At 43.2% G+C, this 23,260-nt stretch overlaps 1 protein-coding gene across 1 annotated transcript in view; it reads left to right on the forward strand.

Annotated features, from left to right (window-relative positions):
• The window catches only part of LOC120839788, a 48,287-nt gene that overhangs the window by 13,792 nt on the left and 11,235 nt on the right, over positions 1–23,260 (forward strand). The window contains exons 3-6 of the mRNA XM_040210154.1: positions 14,962–15,027; positions 15,136–15,269; positions 18,472–18,509; positions 22,813–22,924. Of these exons, the coding sequence (XP_040066088.1) occupies positions 14,962–15,027; positions 15,136–15,269; positions 18,472–18,509; positions 22,813–22,924 (350 nt within the window). The remainder of the gene's footprint in view (positions 1–14,961; positions 15,028–15,135; positions 15,270–18,471; positions 18,510–22,812; positions 22,925–23,260) is intronic.

A 23,260-nucleotide genomic window follows, 5' to 3' on the forward strand; every position in this document is an offset into this window, starting at 1 on the left:
CGAGGCAATATACCACTTCGGCCCCTGTCTCGTGGACGGGTGTCCTTGCTTGGCCGACCAGGATGATTCAGGCAGTCACTTCTTCTACCCTCTTCTTCCTCCTCTCACATTTCCTTCCACCGCTTTTTCTTTTATTTTACACCCCCTTACTTCTTAGGAACTTCTTAGGAGGTCAAAGCACCAACCTTGAGTGAAAACATGACCTGTCCCAGCAACCACACTCGGCTATAGTACCCGGGCAGCACTGATAGAGTAATTGGGTCAACCATGCCCTCCTTGCTATAACACATTACTCACCCCCTTGTTGGGCTGCGTGGTGGGCGGTGCACCCAGGCACTGAACTTTCCTTCCCATTTATATGGGTTCCAAGCAAGACAAGACCTCTGATCGGTCCCTGAAAAGGGTCCGCAACGAAGAAAAGTTTCCTCCTTTGGATTTACGAAGTAACGCTGACTATATCACCAAATGTTTTGTAGTTCATGCCGATAACGCATCTGAGCCATTGTCTAAGATATCACCTTTCATTGTTGCAAAGGTGCTGAAAAGTCTCTTAGTGGAAAGGTTTAACTGGAAAAAGATGTTTACTTCAGACCTCTCATAGAGGTATTCGAAAAAGAAAACAGGCAGTGGCTTTGCACTGGCTTAACCATATCCAGGAAATAGAGGTAATCGTGTCTGCTCACAAGTCAACTACCACCGTTAGTGATGTTATTTCGGAGGATGACCTCATGGAATGTTCCATGGAAGAACTTTTTGAAGGTATGCATATGGCCAGGCCGTTGTCCCTGCCAAACGTATCACCATTGAAAGGAATGGAAAGGAAATCCCTACAAAGCACATCTTCCTCACCTTCGAACTACATACCCTACCGTCCTCTGTGAAAGCAGGATATTTGAATTGTAGGGTTCGGTCTTACGTGCCAAACCATCTCCACTGTTTCCGTTGCCAGCGGTGTGGGTCCAGCTCGCGGTCCCGCCGTGGTCGGGAGACATGTGCTAATGTGGGAGCAGCGAGGACACTGCAGATGATTGCCACGAAGATCCCAGGTGTGTTAACTGTAAGCGGAACCACCCGGCGTATTCGAGATCTTGATATCATTTCAACAAAGAAAAATAAATTCTAACCCTGGAAGTGAAAGAGGGTATTTCCTACACTGAAGCGAAGCGACGGCTCTCTGGGTTTCAGAGACGCTCGTTTGTCGAGGGAGTGCTCAGGGGACCTGCATCGCCCAAGGCAACTGTGGGAACGCAAATGCCGTCTTCGGAGCTTGCGCAACCACTTAAGTTTCCAGGTCCCAGGTTAAACCGCAACTCCTGGGCGTTCCTTCTTAGCTCTACAGACAGCTGCTGCACCGAGCCAACACAGGAGAAGGAAGCCACCCCGTTGCAGACGGAAGATACCTTCTCTCAGGGTGCGTCACAGAATACACCAAAGAGAGGTGGACATGCACCGAGCCGTACGAAAGGATTGAAGGCATCAGTAGAGGAGATGGAGGTTACCCCGTCACAGACGGAAGGTGCCTCCTCCCAAGGGTGGGCCTCAAATCCCATGCAAGAGAAGTGACCCAAAAAAGAGAACAACCAGGATCACTGGACCATAATGCACAGTCCTCTTGTTTTTTTTCTTGTTTTATGGCCAGGAGCCTTATGCAATGGATTGGCAGAGTTTTTTTTTTTAATTTAGAAGATATAAATTTTCTGTTTCAGAAACATGAGCCAGTAGCACTCTGCTTTCAATAAACAAACTTAAAACCATCGAATACCAATTTTTTAAGTCATTTCAACTTTTTGGAAACGATATTTTAAGCTCCTCTAGCTCTTCAGGAGGAGTTACAATTGTTGTGGAGTTATGTTGCAGCCTGTGAAGTAACTCTAGCCACTCCTCTAGAGGCTGCTGCAGTACGTATTTTACTTAATCGGTTGGTTACTGTTTGCTCATTGTACATGCCATCTTCATTTACTTTACCAGCGGGAGATCTTGAAGAGTTGGTAGATCAATTTGATCAATTTCCAGAACTCTTTTTTATACTTGGGAATTTTAATGCACACAACCCACTTTGGGAGAGTCAACGGTTGGACAGTCAGGAAAAAGTGATTGAACGTTTCGTCTCATCAAGGGAACTCTGTGTGCTTAACACAGACTAACCAACACCTTTGGCTTTAATTGCATTATAATCATATTTCAGCTCACCTCACTGCTCGTTTTCCTGTATCGATCTTTCATTTGTTCCCCGGAAATATTTACCTTTTTTCAGTGGAGTGTGATTCATAACCCATATTCCAGTAATCATTTCCCAGTTCACGTGGCCCGAACGCAACTCCTGCCCAGATTGCCGTCGTGTCCTTCCCTGGGGGAGCTTGAACCTGCAAATTGGGAGCTTTTTCGTAATACTGCTGTTTTCTCCCATGACATCCTTGACACGCTTTTTGTCGGTGAAGTAGACGACCCTATCACAACAATCTTAATAGAGGCAGCGCGGGTTACTATTTCCCAAACGACAGGCTTTTTCCTAAACATCCTAAGCCTTGGTTGAACGATGAGTGCCGCGAAGCTAAGGAAACACAAAAATAATTCTGATGACTTCTGCATTGATATTGCACTCCTCGAAATGTCTTGCCTTTAAGCAGATGCGTGCGAAAGCACGCTATGTCCGAAAGCAGGTAAAAAATAACTCTTGAATTGGATATGGCTCCTCCTTTAACAGTTCCACACGTGTCAAGGTCGTCTGAGACTTGGTGAGGAAAATAGACGGGGACTTCCGTCAGTATTCAATCCCCTTAATTTCGATACCCCCTCCTCGCTGGAAGAGCAGGCTAGCATTACGAGCAGGCATTCCAAAAGAATATCAGGATGTGGAAATTACAACACTAACATATTAAGTCAGAAGGGAACGGCAGAGAAGGTTAGGCCTGTTGCTGCTGCCAGCAACAAGGAAGAGTTCAACCAACTTTTACACTTCCTGAGCTACGTTACGTTCTTGCATGATCAGAGACTTCAGCCCCACGTTCTGATAGAGTCCATTAAATCTCACTAACCCATCTCTCTGAAGCAACAATTGATTTTTTCTTATATTTTTGATCACGAATGTAAAGAAGGGCAGCTACCCAATGAGTGGAAAAAATCCATTATAGTCCCGCTTTTAAAATATTAAAAGACAGATATAAAACTTCTAGTTACCACCCTATTGTGTTGACTGGTTGTCTGGGAAAGACTCTTAGGAGACTTGTAAACAACGGGCTTATTTTTAATATGGAGAGCAAGAGTCTTAAGTTGTTTTCAATGTGGTTTTCGTGCTCCAAGGTTTACAGCTGGTCAGCTTGTCCGCTTTGAAACTCTTATCAGAGAAGCTTTTGTTAACAGACAACTTACCTTTCAGTGTTTTTTTTATCTCGAGAAGTCTTACGATGACACTTGACGGTATGGTATTTTACAGGATCTTCTGCGCGTTCGTATACCGGGAAGAATGTTCAACTGCAATGCCAACGTTTTAAAAGATAGAACCTTTCAAGCGCGTTGAGGAACTACACATTCTGCTTCTTTTGTTCAGGAAAGTGGTGTCCCCCAGGGCTGTGTCGTGAGTGTGACATTGTTTCTTTTGAAAATCAATTCTTTGTCACAGGCGATACCACCAATTATTATGCACTCGTTATACGTCCACGACGTTCAGATCTCATTTGCGTCTTGCAATTCCTTCATTTGTGAGCGCCAATTGCAGATGACTGTGGGCCTATTAAAACGAATTAAAGTTTAAGAAAGAAAAGACTGTTGTCTGTTTGTCCCAGAGAAGAAGCCTGTCTCCTGACCCCTCGTTGCATTTAGCAGAGGAAGTGCTGCCAGTTAGAGCCGAACATTAGTTTCTCGGTGTCACTTTGATAAAGAGCTCACGTTTTGTTCAAACATTAAGTCGCTCAGATTGAGAAGCCAAAAAAAAGCTAAATATTATGAGAGTTCTTTCGCACAAGTCCTGGGGTGCCGATCGGGTCCGTCTTTTGCGCATTGCCAGATCAGTTGTACGCTCAACTTTGAACTATGGCTGTATCGTGTATGGGTCAGCCAATGTAACAACTCTCAAGATGTTGGACCCCATCCACCACCAGGGTATTCGGCTTTTAACGGGGGTATTCTGTACGTCATCGGTGCCTAGTCTATATGCAGAAGCAAAGGAGTGGTCTCCTGAGAGGCGCAGGTTGTTTCTTAGTGTTCAGCACTCTTTACGAATTCGATCTTTGCCAAACAATCCTGTTCACTCCATCATACAAAATATACACTATGAACGCACCTTTCAGAATAAACAACCTTCCTGACTTCTTTGATGAATCGTTTGTTGCGGATATACCTGTAGGACTTTTCAAACACTGATAGCTTTGGTGCCCATCGAATACGTTGTCGAGAGACATCTTAATAAGACCGCAGGGTTAGGCGACATATCGAAGCAGGTAGGACGAGCGATTCGGCTGATTTCAACGTTAACATTTTAGCGGTACCAGCTGCTGATTATAGAACAAAATTACGAAGGCGGATAACAAAGAACTGACAAGATTAATGGGATACTGACAGTCACAATAAACTTCACTTCATCAAAGCTACTTTAACTGTATGGAAAAGCTGTAGGCATTGTAAACGCTTTTACGAGATTATAATGTGCCGATTGCGAATCGGACATACGCATGACGCTCATGGACATCTTCTAAGAGGGAAAGAGGCATTTGAGTGTGATTCCTGCTCTGAACCCCGAACTATTCCACATATTCTCTTAGTCTACTCAAAATATGATCGTGAACGCCGCAAGCATTTTGCATTGTTGTACCATAAGCATGTTCTATTTCATCTGGCCATTTTGCTTTGGGGAAGAAACTCTGATACCATATACACAGGTTTATGAGTCCTTGAAGCATAATGGCCATATACAAAGCTTCTAGATTTTTTCGCTGCTTTTCGATCGCTCACTTTGTTATCAATCTGTCTAATCTATTCCATTTGTAATATTCAGGTGCACTATGGCCTTCGTTGCTGAGGCACCAGAAAACCCGAATTTCATTCATACATATATACTGGGCGTTCTATTTAATTAACAAATTTGTTTAAATAAAGTCGTGAAACTTACATCCATTCGGTTTGTGCAGGTGTGTTAAACGGCGAGGGGGAAATAGTATGGGCTAGTCGTAACGATCAGTCGGCTATTAAACAAAAATTCGTTAAAGGGCCCATGAAACGATTTTTGGGTTGGAATAAATCAATTTCTATTGGGATCTTACTAATAGCACATCGTTCAGTGGACCAAAAGAAAAAAGGTAGAAAGTCAAAAGCCTGACTTTCAGTGCGAAAACTTGAAAACAGAGCGGACTATTTCGTACCTCCTCCCCTTCGCAACCTCTCTGCCTTTTCACTGTGATACATCCGCTGTCCCAAAAGCGCGTCATCGGGTCCAAACTGACGTCACACGCAACCGGACCTCACTTATTCCCTTCACCCCTAAGCTGACATTGTGGTGGAAGCTACGCGCTTGCCGGACCAATCAGCCGCCTCCCTTTCATCACCTGACTTCATTCTCTGCAGCCACATTTGCCACGCTCACGTGGCAAGTGTGGCTGGCCCAACGAGCACGTAGCTTCAACAGCACTCTCAGCTTCGGAACGAACGGGGTGGGGAAAGCAACTTTTGTCTGAATTTGGAGCGACGGGCTAATCATCTTCTAGGGGGAGAATGGATGTGTCCGGGATTACACAAACGAGAGTGCGAGCAAGAGGGGACTCCCTCTTTTCGTCTTCTTTAACTGTTGGTGGAATGCGCGATTTATGAGTTGAGGAGGGAAGCTTAACAGGAAAAAGTTGGAAAAGCGTTTCATGACCCCTTTAATTAAATTTTTAATTAGGAAAAATAGACACATGGTTTCGTTCAGAAGCTTGCTCAGCGTTATCGAAAACCACTAAATGAACTCTTTTTATGAAGACATAAGATAGGGCAAAATTTTGCGGCCTTCTGAAAAAGCGCCCAGTTTGGACGCGTTTTAGGTTTCGGTTCCTTATCGAAGCGCATTTTTTCGGCCGCGGTCCTGCTCCCTGGTGGTCGTGGCGCGAAGCCACCCCCAGGGCTCCCTCGTAGAATTGGGGAAACTAGAGCGTACGTGCGTTGCGCTTCTCAGCCACTGGGGATCAGAGGCCGGATTCTCAAAGTGAACTTACGACAAAAAAAAATGCGCACGACAGATTTGAGAGAAAACCCGTATTCTCGAAACGAAATTCTTGTAACTTTTCCGAAGGTTACGACAGAATTTTATGACAGCTCCGAAGCTGTCTTACGCACTTTCTACGATCAAATTAACATGGCCGACAACGTTGCTCAGTTGCTCGGTCGCGACGACCAACGGACATTTATTTTTCTACCTGCTCTTCTTGCGCGTCCCGACTTCAAGCAGCAAGAAAAAAATGAAGAAGTACTTGAAACCGACCACGACGAACATGAAGCTGAATCCACAGACACCCGGAAAAGGCAACAAAGGCAACGATCCCACCGACCAAGCGAGCTCGGCAGAATATATAGGCCTAGCAGGCACTCCGACCCGCTCCGGCGAAGCATTGCTCAGACGGTCCTTGGCCAAGACCGTCTGCCCACGACCGGCTGGCTTGCTGAATGGAATATGCCCGCGCACCCTTGTGGATTCCCCGTATGAATAGTTTGATAGCTGAACTAAATTTCAGAGGTCAACCGATTCCCCTTATCATCTCGATCACCTTGTTTTCCGAGGCAGCGGTGACGAACGCTGTCGTCGAAAAGGGACTTCTCGATTCTATCTCCTTGTTTTGTGTGATATAGAGCTCAAATAAACCCCGTATCGATTACCTTCGTAACACGGTATGTACAGAGCGCGACACTGTTAGCGCGAACAAGCGATCGCCGGTTTTTTCAGTTTTTCTCTTTGAAACCAAGGGATGTCATCCAAGTTATTATTGCTACGGAAAGAGCTCATTTAGTTCTATAATGTATGCAATAAAATTTCATGTTCGCTCATATTATCTAGAAGTAAAATGCGAAAATCCGCCGACGCCGTGTTCGCGCTAACAGTGTCGCGATGTATACACTATGTTATTAGTATGCCATTTTAACTGTTGAGCTGTATCAGCTTGTGGGAGCTACGCGATGCCGGTCCAACCTTTCTTTGCCGAGTGTCACGTCAGTATCGAGTTGCAATCGTTGAAGATCGGTCCCGAAGCGCTTACCAAAACGCAGCCTGAACCCAGCACTTCGATCAAACGCACGCGTCCGCTCCGAGTGTGAAAACGTATTTGCGTGACTCTTGCTGACACTCTCGTAGTTCAAACGTATCTTTTTTAACGTCGGCTCACTCCTGCATTTCCGAGGCCGCGAGAAACGCCGCGGCGGTTTGTTTCCTACTACGTCGCTTTGCAAACGACTGGCACGTGGCTTTTACCAACGATGACAGTTGAGTTGACTTCGTAGCGATAGAGTTTGTAGCAGTCGACGAAGCGTTTTAATCGTGTTTGCGTTGATATACCACTGCACGGACACGAACCCCAGACATGCGGTGGTGGAAAGGTCGCCTGTGTTTATAAGGATCAGCTTGAACATTAAACATTTACACAAAGACAGGACAGGACATACACAGAGCTGTCTATCGACGAGTGGTTAGCCTGTGTTTGTTATTAAAAATCCACGTGCTCCGAACTATGCCTAGCGCTCTAATTGGTTGTTCGTTTTGCCGAAGACGGCGTTGCCATAGCAACAGCACCGGAAGTCATCGTTTCTCCGTAAGAGGTCGTAACTTTCCTCCTCTCACTTAAGAACGCGTTTGTGAATACCGTTCTCGCCTCATATTACGATGATCGTAACTTTACGAACTTCATAGCTAAGTTGTCGTAGGTAAGAGGTTTTTTATAAATCTGGCCTCAGAACCGCGGGCTCAGAGACGGGCTACGATAAGAAAACGAAACCTAGGAACGGGTTCAATTGAAGCGTTTCTACAGAACACCGTATATGCTTCCCCTGCGTTATATCTTTTTTGGTTTTGTGGTTTAGTTTGGTTGAGTTTGAGGTTTGATTTAGTGGTTAGAGCAAGTCAGAATTTTTTTTTTACTTTTCCGAATTAACTATTTGATTAAGACCAAGTAATCAACTTTTGAAATATTCAATTTAGAGCAAAAGTCTCATTTATAAAGTTGTAGAGTGCCATCAGAAACCTCCGGTTCAGTGGCTTTTATCAAGCAACTTCTAACAGATTAATAACGTGCATAGATGGGAGAGTTGGTACACTGCAAAGAAAATAAAGCGTTGAAAAAACACGGATTGAGACACATACAAAACGACAAAAAGCATACTCTCAACTAAAGTTTATTCGAAAAAGTACACGCTATTATTCCCAACGTGAACGCACAGTCATCAATGAACTCCTGTCAAACTCACGTTTTAAGTACTTATAGTCGTTCGTAGATAGGGCCACTGACGTTTCGCTAACGCACTTGTTTCCCGACGACGTAATCTCAAAAGCCTCGTGTAGCTCGCGTGACACTTTGTTTTTGTATTTTGCCAAAACCTTTGTGGTGTGGATTGACGGGGAAAGGGTATCTCGGAGAAATAGATGAAGAGTGATGGCAGATACAAGGTATTTAAGTACGCTGATGATTTTCTCATCCTCGGATACACAGTCGGTTCCTCAGGTTGTGAGGTGACAGAGGTGCTTTAGATAGTTAATTAATATTGCTACGGATAGTTTTTCACGTACGAGAAACCTAAAGATAGGATAAACAATTTCTCGACCTCATGCTTAGTTTTTTAGGGGAGCATTTTTGCTGGAAGTATATGCACCTAGGTCGAAAAAGGAGATTCTTCCTTATGACTCCTGTCATTCAAAGCCCGTAAAGAGAGGTTTCGCGTGCTCTTGTTTAAAAGCTTCTCTCAAGAAGTCCTCCGTTCGTGGCGCACAGGATAGCTTTGTGGGACAGGTAGACCTAATGCCCTTTTATATGAAGAAATAGCGACATCCTTTGACAAATGCCGCCTGCTATCTTGGGCCGAACCAGGCGGAGCTACAGTCGACACGCCGGTGTAATGAAGCAAAACATAAACATAAAAGTATGCGCGTCAGAGGAAAAGGGAGAAGACGTTGCTACCTTACTTATTCAGGGGCATAAGGTAGACCGCCTTCGAAGGGGGTGGGGGCGGGAAGGGGCGGGGGGGGGGGGGGGGGCTTGAATTTCAATGAGCTCATTTGTCAAGGTGGCCGGGAGCTCGATAACAAAGTTTGAGTTATCAGAGAAATCATTCTGCGAGATAATACCTCTATGGCGGGTGGTTATTCCATATATGAACGGCGTCACACACAATTTTAAGAAGGAGGCTCAGTGTTGCATTGTTCCGGTTGTGTTTTAGCGCCTAATAAGATGTCGCGATTATGCCGAAGAATCAGTTATCCCCAGCTGATCACAGACCCGTGCAACACTAAGCATAGGAATAAGCACACAGATTGCACGACGGTGGTCGTGTATGAGATTCCGATGACGGGTGGGTCAAGCTATATAGGGCAAACAGGCAGATGCGTTAATTGTAGGGCCCATGAACACGCAGCTTCCGGCAGGACGACACTGTCAGGGCACCATGCCGTTCATTGCAGAAGACGCCTTTGCACCCCGTCATTCAACAGTACAAAAGTTTTGGCAAATTTCAAAAAGAGGGTGCAACGCGAACTACAGGAGGCTTTTGAGATTAGGACAAGAAGGAACAAGTGCGTCAGCGAAACGTCACTGGCCCTACCTACGGACGAGTATGAGTACTTAAAACGTGAGCTGGGCAGGGATTGATGTATGAATTTGCGTTCCCGTAGGGAATAATAGCGTGTACTTTATCGAATATATTTCAGTTAAGAGTGCGCTTTTTTCGTTGTCTTTGTGTCTCGGTTCGTGTTATTTCGGCGGTTAATACCCTTTTCTAACATAGTTCGTTTTTCTGGGCATTAAAAAATCGCGCATAATAGAAAAAAAAAAAAAATTTGACTTTGCTTTTGAGAGTCTTGTATTGCAGTGCTCTCAGCCGTGGCTTGAATAAACTAGACCCGTATGTTGAATAGAATACTGTTGATAGGGTGCTGTTGAAATATTCACTTTTTTGCATTATTTTCATAATTTGCTAGCTCTTTTTTGAAGTCCTGAAAAATAAAGTGTTAGTGGTTTCTTGATATAAACCACTGAATTGAATGTTTCTGAGGACGCTTTACAACTTTGCCACTGAATCATTTGCTCTAAATTGAATATTTGAAAAGTTCATGAAGTGGTCTTAATTAGTTAGTTAATTGGGCAGACTACACGGAATAGCCTGACTTACTCTAAACAATGAACATGCTTATTTCTTTGATTTCGTACCCCTAAGACGCACCATAATCATTTTAAAACTTGGATCGAGTTACGTGGAATACTATATATATATATATATATATATATATATATATATATATATATATATATATAGGTGAGGCAGACTAGCTTGAGAACAATGGACCGGGAAATTGTAATAAGTCAGAGATCCGTACTTGCGGAGTTGCTATGCTAGGAGTTTATTGCATGTATTTCGACAGTTTCGCCGAGAGGCTCGGCTTCGTCAGGAGATGGCATATATGTGAGGGCTTCAGACTGTGCAAAGCAGTAAGGGGCGAATGGGGCGAGGAGGACGTGACGTCACGAAAAATAAAAGTAAAAAAACATAAAAAAAAGTTGTATTTGAGCGCGTTCCCACGTTAGGGCGGCGGGTTTCAAAGCTAAGGAGGCGTATATGAAATCTCCGACACTGCGGTGGGTACAATAGGTCATAAACGGACGGCACTGGCTCTGGAACGACATCTTCGGTACTAATTGTCCGTAAGGCTAAGCCGATGTGGGCGTCCGTCTCCGCGACGGTCACCCCTCGTCCTCTCGGGCGCCGCACGCCGCGGAAGAGAGGGGAGAGGGGAGCAAGGAGCAGATCGCGGGGCAGGGGGGACGCAGGGGAGGGTGGGGCGAATACCCCCGGATAGTTGGAAAGCCGTCGTCGTACCGGACAGAGAATTAAAAATACAAATTTAAGAGATACAACATTAAAGTAAGACTTAAAATAAATACAAATAAGTACGCATGCCTCGGGTCAAGACCGAGTAACATTGTGTGCAGCAGGACAGCATAGCGCGGAAGGCGCAGGTTTCCTTCGCCTTTCGATGAAAAGAAATGAAAATTGAATATTAGCGGATCTCGCATATGAGTGGGTAGACCAACGAAAAAGGACGCAATGTGCACAGAAGCGCGTGTGGAAGGCTCGCTGTTTCGTACAAACACACACACACAAACAAAATAATAGTCCAATTCCACCAGCCAATACAGTGCCACTTGGTCAGGGTGAGAATGGTGATCCCTGTTAATTCTTAGACAACGTTTTAATCGCTGCAAGTGTCCCTGGATTTTCATTTATTCCTTTATCGATCGTGTTGAATCGGTATATGAGATACGATTCGCGCTGCTCCCGTTCGCGGTCTGACTTAAATCCGGTTTCAAGGATCGTTACCGAAAGTTTCCCGAACGAATGATGTGGGATGCTAATGCGTTTTGAAAGAGGTAGGCTTGGGAGCGATTTTGAATGAGATTTGAGATTATTAAAGCGTTCCCTGAATGCTCTCTTCGTTTGCCCTATATATTGCATTTTGCAGACAGTGCACTTAAGCAAATAAACCACATTTGAAGAGTCACACGTCAGGTTCCCTCGAATTTTTAAGCAGAATTTCGATTGTGTGCTGCTAGCGGTGCTAGTATGTTGCATTTGTTTGCAGACGAGACATCCCGGTTTCTTGCACGGCTTGCATTCGTCATTTGACAATGACGAATTCAGCTGAGAGTTTACAATTGAGTCTCTTAGGTTACGTGATCGTCTGTAGACCACACCGGGGCCGGACGGAAACGCACGTTTAAGACGTTCGCTTTGTTTTAGAATATTATAGTGCCGTCTCAGTATACCGTTTACATTAGGAAAGTTTGTGCTGTAAGTTAGGCATAGATTCGTGCGTTGTAGGTCGGGTTTGGGGGGCCGGTTCGCAATTAAGTCCTCGCGGTTCAATTGTTTAGCTTTTTGAATTGCGTCGTCAATTACACGTAATGGATATTTTTGTTTCCCCAGCATTGTCTTTAGGTTCTGGGCGCTCGCATCAAAATCTTCCTCTTTCGTGCAAATTCGTTTGAAACGGTGGGCTTGGCTGTAGGGGACGCTGTTTTTACAATGGCGGGGGTGGTCGCTCTGGTAATGAAGATAATGTCGATCTGTCGGTTTACGGTAGAGATTTGTGGAGAGTTCACCATTTTCAATTTTTACAGTTACATCTAAAAAGTTAATATCCGTTTGAGAGTAGGCGTAAGTGAAGTTAATGTTCGGGTGTACAGAATTGTAACAGCCTATGAAATCCAGCAGTTCCTCCTCGCTGTGTGCCCAAATAAGAAAGATGTCGTCTATGTATCTCTTGTAGAAAGTTGGCGTTAGGGAGAATTCAGAAAGAAATTTGGACTCTAGCTTTCCCATAAATAAGTTGGCATAACTGGGGGCCATTTTAGTGCCCATAGCGGTTCCGCTGACGTGCCTAAAATATTCATTATTAAATTCAAATGCATTAAGTTCTAAGACCAGCCTCGTTAAACAGGAAATGACGTGACAATCCGGGGTATCTGGTTTCTTATGAAGTTCGTACATGTCAATTAAAGCAGCTATTCCGTCATCGTGGGGAATGTTTGTCTATAGGGAAGAAACATCAAGAGTGACCAGATATGCTCCTTTAGGCACGCACATAGCCGAGATTTCTCCTAGAAACTGAGTGGTGTCTTTGACATACGAATCGAGAGTTGTAGGAATATTGCTTATTAATTTGTCTATGAAGCCGGAGATAGGTTCGGTTATTGTGCCTATGCCTGATATAATTGGGCGCCCTGGGTTACCAGTTTTATGAATTTTAGGAAGCATGTAGAAGCGACCTGGTCTTGGATTTAGTGGTTTCATCACATTATGTTCGTTAATGGTTATGTTTCCTGTGTTCAAAAGATCTTTCAGTTTTGACGTTACAATCCGTGGGTATTGAATCGTTGGATCCCCCTTAAGACGCTCATAAAATTTTGGATCATTAAGTTGGCGGTATCCTTCTCGAGTGTCGTCGACAGTGTTGAGGATCACAATTGCTCCCCCTTTATCAGCTCGCTTTATCGTTACATCGGTCCTGGTTCCCAGAGTTTTCAGGCAATCCCTTTCCGATTTTGTTAAGTTGTACCGTTTTCCCTTCCGTTTATGGTATTCCCGCATTATGTCTCTTTGTACAGCGGCTATGTAAAGATCGAGGCAGCCATTGCGATGAGGTGTCGGCGTCCAATTGCTCTTTGGACGTTGTTGCGTGTTCTCAGAGTTTGAAGGCCTGCCTAAGAAGTATTCCCGCAATCTTAAATTTCTTGCAAAATTATCAAGGTCTCGGAGTAACTGGAATTCGTCAAAGAAGCCTGTTGCTGGGCAAAAGTTTAGCCCTTTTGAGAGCAATTTTTCCTCGTGAGATGATAAGGTAATTTCAGATAAGTTAACAATTGCGGTGTCACAAGGTTCGGTGATGTTTTGTTCATCAGCTGTTTGCTGTATGGGCGGTTGAATATTGGCACTATAATTATATGGAGTCAGCGCAGGTAGTGTGGGGTTGGGAACCTTGTCTCGTTCGAGCTTACGTAGTTTGGTGGTTAGGATACTTCGGTACTTCATTTCCTCAAAAGCCTTTAAGGTTGTTATTTCCTCTGTCGACAGGGGGTCATTCGAGCGGAGAAGGGCGGTGGTAGTAGCAGTTAATTGTTTTATCTGTTTTTCGCTATGATTGATAGAAATTCGTAGTAGTTTAAGAGAGGCCTCCAGGAGAACGTTTTGCCAAGCCGCACGATCGTGTTGATCAAGGTTTGTCGTAGCGGGAGGGAGGGAGAGCGTTAATCCTTTTGGTGTGATTCCTGCCTTTAGGTACACCTGCAGCGTTGATTGATGAAGCTCGTGCCTGATTCGTTTATCGGATAACTTTCGTAGTTTTAGAAATAAGGCACTGTAATTCTGAGTGGGGGAACTGGACTCACCGATTCGTGGTCAATCTTCCTTTGGGCGGGGACTTGGCGCAGCTGCCCTGAGGAGGTTGTACTGTCTCGTAGCGCTTCTTTGTCGTAGGGGTGGCTGGGGTGTCATAGTCTCGGCGAGCGTCGGGTACCCGTCGGCAGTCGGGGGGTAATGGGGGTGCTCTACGGAGCTCTGCACCGGAACGCTAGGGCGCAGATGCGGGGCGTCTTGGTTTTCGGGGCGGGTGCCATATTGTCTTGAGGAAGTTGGGTTGCACCGCTGGGGCGTGTGGTCATCTCTCAAGAAGCTCTTCCGCTGTCGCAAGTTGACATCGAACGACTGTGGCGTCCTTGGCACGGTGGATGTTGGCTGTGTGCCACAGTGCACCGTGTTGGGCGAAGCATGGCTTCCCATGTCGGCCGCATCGGGGATTCTGATAGTTGGCGGGGTGTCGCCCCATCCTGTTGGTTCCTGGTTGGCGTTTTTCATGATGATATATATATAACGAAGTGAAAAACTCACGGTGAAAAACAGCAAACAGCGGAAGTTTAATGGACAGTTTCGCCGAGAGACTCGGCTTCGCCAGGAGATGGCATGAACATCTCCTGACGAAGCCGAGTCTCTCGGCGAAACTGTCGATTAAACTTCCGCTGTTTGCTGTTTTTCACCGTGAGTTCTTCACTTCGTTATATATACGCCTTCGGCCACTTGGCTCTTATGCCACCATGCCCACTATATATATATATATATATATGCTCTGTTGGTTCAAGATATGATGCATGACAAATTAGCAAGCTTAAACATTAAAACGTTATTTATTAATTATTCTATATTTGTTTAAATATTAGTTAACCTATTGAGTTATACATTTCTGTGCAGGCCGAAGCCAAGTTGAAGAAGAATTTGGGCATGAACATAACACTTGAAATTTCAGACGTCAATATCGTAAGTGTGCTATATAAAAATACCAAACTGTTTTTTTTTTTCATACGCCACAGATACGGCGGTTTTAATATATATGTGCTTAACGATATCTTTCATTTTTTTGTTTAGCCTCGTGATGAAGTTCTGAGGCAAATTAGGACGTGGACGACAAACGGATATATGCACGCTGATACGGTTGTAAATTATATCCAAAGATATTTTACTCAGAGCTACAATCCTGACATTCGATGTCTTCTTACAAGGTGAGTAGAGCATTCGAATCAGACGTTTTATTGATGCCATTAAAATATGACATCGGTAGAATACATATTAAAAAAAAAAGACGTGAAGACAATTTTGCTAACTTCTGACCGATTAATTAGATTCGCACTTTTTTTTTTCTGTCCCTGATTACGCACCTTTCTGCGAAAAACTTGTTATAAAATTCTTAATCTTTATTTTATTCGATCTACAGGGTGATTCAAGGAGAGGCCAGGCTCTTTAAATCGACCGCAAAATTTGGTTTGTTAGCCTAACGCGCTACGGCTTTGTGCAGCGTTGCCCACAGATGGTGTATATATATTTTTTTTGTAAAATTTGCAAAGAGCGAACTTACCACAGGAAAAAGTAAAAAAAAGAAAAAAATCTTAGCTCCTATGGAAACCCAGCGAAGCCACCGGTCTTCAAACAACACGGTGCCGTTTCGCACGGGAGACGAGAGATGGCGCAAGCGGTCGCGACGCGAACTGCCGCCAACGAACGAGCATACGACGCCGAGAGCCGGCGTCTTTAGCAGACATGGAACTGCAGTTTCTTGTTACCGCGCCTGTTTTTGTTTCTGCGACTGTCGCCGCCTGCGGAACGCGCGCCGCTTTTGAGTCGAAAAGACCGTCTGGTAAAGACGCCGGCTCTCGGTGCCGTATGCTCGTTCGTTGGCGGCATTCGTTGCGCCATGTGTTGTCTCCCGTGCGAAACGGTGCTGTGTTGTTTGAAGACCGGTGGCGTCGCTGCGTTTCTATAGAAACTAAGCCTTTTTCTTTCTTTACTTTTCCCTCCGGTAAGTTCGCTGTTTGCAAATTTTAGAAGAAAAATGCACCATCTGTGGGCAACGCTGCACAAAGTCGTGGCGCGATAGGTCAAGAAACCGAATTTTGCGGTCGATTTCAAGAGCCTGGCCTCTCCTTTAATCACCCTGTAATGATAAGGGGTGATCAACAAGTTTCGCCTCCTAGGCTGTAAATTGTTTATTCAGTCATGGAATTGAAAGGTGTTATATTCAAATGAAAATTTAGATTATTTTCTCCCCAGGAGCACATAACTTTCCAGTTTGGTGCCCACTGGCGGGGATGCATTTCCGCTATCGGTGCACTACTCTCTGCATGCCGTCGTAGGTGATTGAGGGCGGCTGTTGACGACACCAACGTCGCACTGCATCGGTAACCTCGTCGTCGGACTCAATCCGTGTACCCCATTTAAAAATAGCCAAGATTCTCATGGCGTGAGGCTGTGGCTGTAAGGTGGACGAGGCAAGACATCTTGCAACTCCCGCTTCCCCGGTGCGGCGTTGGTCTCGTCGATAGCCACCTTCAATAATCTACGACGGCATGCGGAGGGTAGTATATGGGGGTGAAGTGCATCGCCACCAGTGGGGACTATATTGAGAGGTTACCTGCTCTTAGGAAAGAGGAGATTCTTATTTCTTATTTGAGTGTAACATCTTTCAATTCCCTCACTTAATAAGAGAGGTACTGCTTAGGAGGAAAAACATAATGATAATGACAATGCGGTAAATAAAGAAAAACAAAATATTCTTAATGTTAGTTACAAATAAACCGATATTAATAGGAGAAACTCGCAAAATTTGAGGAGGTATGAAATACGACATAAAAGTAAAATTTATTATTTCGGTGTACGAACATGTAAAATCTTAAGCATCATGTCATTTAATCCTATAACGCGGCAGAAAAACAGATTAAAAGTTCTAATTCATATCACGTCTTGACTGAGTTTGTAATATGTTTTTGGAGTAATGTTACGTTTGTATAAATCTGGCTATTTAGGCTCGTTGGTTCATCGTTCATAGTTGTAAGTGTGGCGGAGGGGCAGTGGAGCTGAATCCAAGGCATGGTGTGTTTTTCTGCATCGCTGATAACACGCTAAAGTTTTATATCTGTATTCTTTACAAAGAAAATATATATAATTTTGTAAAAAACGGTGTATCACGTTTCGCGCCATCTTCTTTGTTTTTATAAAAATGCGGGGAGGCAGAGGTGGTAGTATATGCCATTTGCACGCTCACAAAATGCAATATTTCTCTGTACATAAACTTAGACTGAAGTTTCGGTTAAACATTCATAACACGTTCTCGCCTGAGAAACTTGCTTCTCCTAGTCACAAAATCATAGGTGGTTGGTTTCTAAGCGTTTCCGTCAAAACCTACAACCTCCTGTACTGTCCCGCGGCTCGGGCTATTTCTGCTCCGCCCAGTGCAAAGTAATAAAGGGAGCCCTGCGACACAGCAATTGACTCTCCGCGGAACATGTCCAACCGTACAAAAGTAAAGAGCGCGCTGATACCAACACGCAGATAAGACAAGTTCACGAGAAGAATTCTACACTAATAAAGAAATGTAGATGTCTGTGGTGGAGTGAGCGTGAGATGAAATAAATATAATAAGAACTCACTTCGTAGTGTTTAGTGAAGCCGTTCTGAATATTCGGCTTCGGATATTTCGAATATTGATTGAGATAACAAGGCCAGTTCGCACAGCACTGTTTTAATTATGCTTTCTAGCGTATTGGGAGCTTACTGTCTATTTATATCGAGCTGCAACCGGGAGTCACCGGGAAATTCGTGGCATTCATCAAGCGTGGCAGTCGATTCAATGAGCACTTTTACACGTGTTAAACAAGGCATGAATGGCACGGCGACTAAAAAAGTAACGTAAGAAAACGTAAGCGGACGTCACTTACTGTTTGAGTGGCTCTTAATATAAAAAGTTTGCAGCTGCTACGTGACATTTATCGAGGTACTCCGGTTTCTAGAAAAGACTCGTTCGGGGTTTTGGCTAATATTACGCGGGTCAATCTGGAGGTGGTAGTCCTTCAAACCTCTGGAATATAATAATATAATATAAAAATATGAATAGAAAATATTTTGTACTGCGACGATTGGGGCTAATGTATTTGACGTGATTGCAGAGCTTTGGAGGGGATTAACTGGCCCGGGACTTTTTTTTGTTGTGTATGCGTGTACTTCTGTGCGTGCAAATGCTCTGAGACTCTTATTAGACGGCTGTAGTTTTCTCTCCTGCGCATACGCGAGAAACGTAAGAGCGGTATGTATTATCTTAACTATGTTCCAAGCCTCTAGACGTAGTAAATATTAAAAGCATATTGAAAGATGTTATTATTGTTCTATCGGTATATCTTGTTACGTGAAAATAGCAACGTTTTTTTTTTTCAGGGACACACTCTATGGCGATGACTTAAGCCTTGGACCAGGTGAGTATCTGGTAAAATATCAGTATAAATCTTGGTTTTATTTATCTGCCAACACGTTTATGTGATGTAAATAATGTCAGATATACTACCCATAACAGCGTTCAGAAGCATTGTGATAGAGGTACGCATTTTAGTAGACATGAACGCCATTATTATGGAGATGAAACCTAAACAAAAAAAAGTTTTAGAACAATTTGGATCAGTAGCTACGAAATGAAAGGTAGTGACCCAATTAAAGAAATATTTTGGGAGAATTTTTTTTCTTGTGAAAATAAGTTCTTGGTGCCAGGAAAAAGCAATGCACAACCAAACTTGATATTCTTTGGTCAGAGCCTGGGTATCTTGGCCTGGAATTGTCGAGTAAGTCTTTACGGCTTCACTGTTTGGTTGTGTGATTATTGCCTGAACTTTGGCTAATGTTCGGTGCTTTGACAGTTGTGTGGCATACCAGAGAAAAGACTGACTCGACATTTCTCTAGTTATTTAGAGTAAGAGAAAAGTACTTGGAACCTAAATAACGCTTTAAAACAAAACCACCAAGTAACACACCATCAAAACGACTGACTCGACATTTCTCTTGTTATTTAGAGCAAGGAAAAAGTATTTTGAACCTAACTAACGCTTTAAAACAAAACCACCAAGTAACACAGTGTTTTGGACTGACATTTTATTTTTGCAAGTCAATTTAGTAATCAAAGATCGAAAAGAGGGCAAGGTATAACCTAACTTGATAATATTTGCTCAGAGTCTGGGTACCTCCGACCTAAATTTCCAGAGGAGAGCCAAAGTTGGGTTTTAATGTTTGGCTCTTGGTTTTCGACAGGAAGCTTTGGCCCCAAATAATGAAAATGCCATATTTAGGCTTCACAGCTTGTTTGTTTGGGATCTTACTTGGCCCCATTGGGCTTGCTTCTCAAACAAATTCTAGAACTATGGTTCATTGCTAGTTGTTCGATCTTTACTCGCCTTTTTTGGTTCGTGTCCGGCCTTCCGGCCGATACGCGACGAAGCAGAAAAAGCCAGAATTTGAATTTTTCTAATTTATCTGAAAAAAAAGTAGTCTGACTTTAACTAATGGATTGAAGCAAAACCTTATTAGCCGCAAGTTATGCCCTTAAAATTGGCGAAGTTAGACAAAGGTAGGACATTTTCTTGCCTAGTGCCTAGCTTATTCAGCCTAAGGTGGGCCCCTAAGGTTGCCAAACTTGGGCCAAGTTAGGCATTTCTCTTGGTTTGTAGCTGGGGAACCACACAATTCAAAACAGTAGTATTTAATTTGAGATTTTAGGAGGACTTTCTTGTGGTAGATTGGGTTATGCCAGATTATTACACACTTCTAATTGGTCCTTTCTGATAATGCACTGTTTACAACACTAATTTTGACATTTCTTAGATAGCAGTATTTTCGATGAGGTTTTATGAAAGTTAGAACTCTGTAGTTACATCTGGCTATCATGGGCTATAACGTTCTTAACGATATAAGAAAACTTGTACACAGGAATTTGTTTGATGGAATGGTTGTCTTACAAATTGAGAGGCCAAAATAAATATTCAAAATTGGACCCATAATTTTATTGGTGTTCTCATTAAAAAAATTTTAAATACTTTTCAAAATATTAACTGGATATATGGCTTCAAAACCTAACGCAAAAAACTAGGTCAACCATGGAAAACCGTCATACTCGTTCTTGAGAAATATGGCATGCCTAGAAAAGTTCGCAACTGCGGCCAAAGACGCTCCCCATACGACAAACACCACATGCAGCGCAACTAAATTTACATCAGAGGTGGCTAAATCCAATTATTATATACTTGAGAAACAGAACCACCTTCTTTCAATGAAACTTTGGGATGTTTGACCGCTTTAAAAATTGACAAAAACTTAGTTTCTGTTATGCAGGACTTAGAAAACATAAGAATAGTCCGCCGGGTTTCAACATATGTTGACCTTCGATTTCTTAGTCGTCCCAGTTTTTTGTGTTTCCATTACAGCCTTAACCACACTCGACGAAGGAAAATGGCTATAATTTTGCTAAAACTAAATTGCACTTGAATAATGTTGTTCTCCAGTGCTGTGACTCATCACGTGGAATCTGTTAAGCGACGAAAAACTGAATATTCATAACAAGGTGAAAGACAAGCGGCTGACGTCTTAACACAGGAAGCGCTTATTTTGAGACTTGAGTCTTTTCCATCAGAAATACTGGAAAAGTTGGTGATCGTTTTGTTCGAATCATATTATTTCAGTTCATCTCGCATCAATCTATCAGGAACAAGGTTAATTATACAAGCTGTTTTTAGACTATACGATTTTTGTTTAATAGAAAAACCCGTGAAATTGGCGGCTGAGTGGAGTTGCTCATCTCAGCTCGGAGCAGGTGTAGCGGAAGCTTACGCACCAGAACCCAAGGATTTGTGTTTTATCCCCACCCCTGCCCGTTTTTGTTTGGAGGAGCATCGCACCGGAGTGCGGTCGTGTATCACTACCGTGGGGTGTATGTTAACAATACCAGGCTAGCGGTTGTATTGCCCTGGCGAAATTGTGAAATTTCTCGTCTACAGCTGAGACACCAGACACCCATTAGGTTGAATAACATCCGGCTCTGTAGACATACATACACCACGAATAATATTGTGAAGTCAGAAAAACATCCGTGATACTGTGGCGTAGAAATGAGGCCTTTACACTTGGCTCTGTTAGTCCAAATAACGATTTATTAAAGAACTTACATAAAGTTAAATACACACATCAGAAACTACACTTTGGGGGAAATACTTCTATCTCTGGCGACTTCCCCTGCCGTCCTCCTCGAACACACCTTCAGCGGGTGCCCCGACCACAGCCAAACTCGGCAAACAAGTATCAACACAAAGGCGGGCGAGCCGAATTCCTCTACAGCCCAAAGGGGTCCCAAGTTTGCGAGTTAGCGGGCGGAAGACTCCACAGCCAAAGGGTGTCAGACGTGCAGGTTGGCCTCCAGAAGATGGGTGATGTCCAGGGCTTGGTATCTGGGAGTCAAGTTCCTTACGGCCCTTCGGTGGCCGCTTATAGTAGAGTCCAGCAGCCTTCTGGGGTCCTCCAGTTCACCGCTCAAAAAGTTTTGGAAAGACCAATCAAGAGGTGTTTCCTTAGCCCCAATCAAAAGGCTCGAAGCGCAAAGCAAAATTTAGCATGACAAAACCAAGCACATACCCAAGATAAAACACCTTTCGTACGAAGTTCAAAAGATCAGTTAGAAAAAGACAAAACTCGTACAACGGCAGAGAAATTATACACTAAGCAAAACCACCTCCGAAGTAGAGATCCCAAAAGCAGACATGCATAAATCAAAACACCTCCCACTCGGGGTTCTGGGAACTAAGGGTAGCGTTACAGCATCCATGTTCGCCCCCATACGGGGCCCCGACTCCGGTACAATACATGAGCCGTTCCGTGGAGACGAACGATCTCTTAGAGAAGGTAAACACCTAGTGAAGGTAAACAAAACACTCGTGCAAGCGCAATTTCGCGACAATACAACGCAGAAAGGTCCGCCACACTTGCAGCAGCTTTTTATCTATAGATTAGTATAAATTAAAAAAAAAACCGTTGATCTGTTTTCTAGGATATTTTATTTTTTAATTTTGTTAATAAGTCCTCAGTTTGATGACCACATTCAAAACGCTGTAGTTTGCATTTAATGAAGAAATAATTTTTATAATTGCCATCTATGAACTAACAGTGAAGTCTGAAACTATCTAGTTAAGGTAAACCGTTATTAAAAAGTAACAACGTAATTCTAGTGAAAAATATGATTAAGGTTTAAACGTTTTGTGGGTGTTAAGGTGTTTAATGTGTTGTGCGGTTAACTTTATGCACACATATTTGGCCTGTTTTCCCGCACTGCAACCTATCCATGTGCTCAAGTGCGTGAGTTGTTCTTTATTACTAGCTATGAAAAGCACGCACAGGCATTCCTTTGGTCTAATATTTTGATGCAAACAAAATTAAAGGCCACTAGTTTGTTTAATAGTATGTTTTCAACATGAAATACCTGGTTAAGCCGTTATAATTATTCGGCGCCTACACAGCCCGGATATTTTTTAAATACACCTGAAATGTTGATAACGCAGTTTTGTATCTAGGGCGTCGTAATTACCTGTTTTTTTTGTTTTAGAGCTCACTTTAAAATATAATGATTGAAGCAAATCCTTATCTAGACTTCGAATTTGCGCCTGACGCAACAAAACGCTTAGTCAATACGAAGTGCCATAAAACATATAAGTAAGCCAAATATAACCCTTTGCATTGTTTTATGGCAAGGCTATTCAAAACACAAGGATCTGTGCAAGGATCTCGTTCCCGCTATTATGCAATACAAGTTAGTGGACACTAAGAAAAGCGGCAATTTCTTATTTAGGATGATTAAAAACAGGTGAGTAAACGAGATTTATCAACACTCGTAATTTCATTCTACTAAATGACGATCACTTGTTTTATTGGTTCAATTTTCTTTATTGTGAAAACAAAACTATATCAACTCGGGTTCTACGACAAAGCTGGTTCACTCATGATGATGACACTTCAAAAGCTTGTAACATACAGGGTGTTCGAATTTAATTGGCGGATCTTTTTTAAACAAAAAGGATACCGGTAGATGAATACCGCCTTTATTGCCTGCATGCCTATTGGAGTCGGCTAATATTAGTCAAGAGATTGCATAATAATTAGTCTCAACGTGACGATTATTTCCTTATTTAATATCACCAAG

Source organism: Ixodes scapularis, unplaced genomic scaffold (genome assembly GCF_016920785.2).
Source record: "Ixodes scapularis isolate PalLabHiFi unplaced genomic scaffold, ASM1692078v2 PGA_scaffold4__175_contigs__length_147842914, whole genome shotgun sequence".
In the NCBI taxonomy this organism is placed as follows: Eukaryota; Metazoa; Arthropoda; class Arachnida; order Ixodida; family Ixodidae; genus Ixodes; species Ixodes scapularis.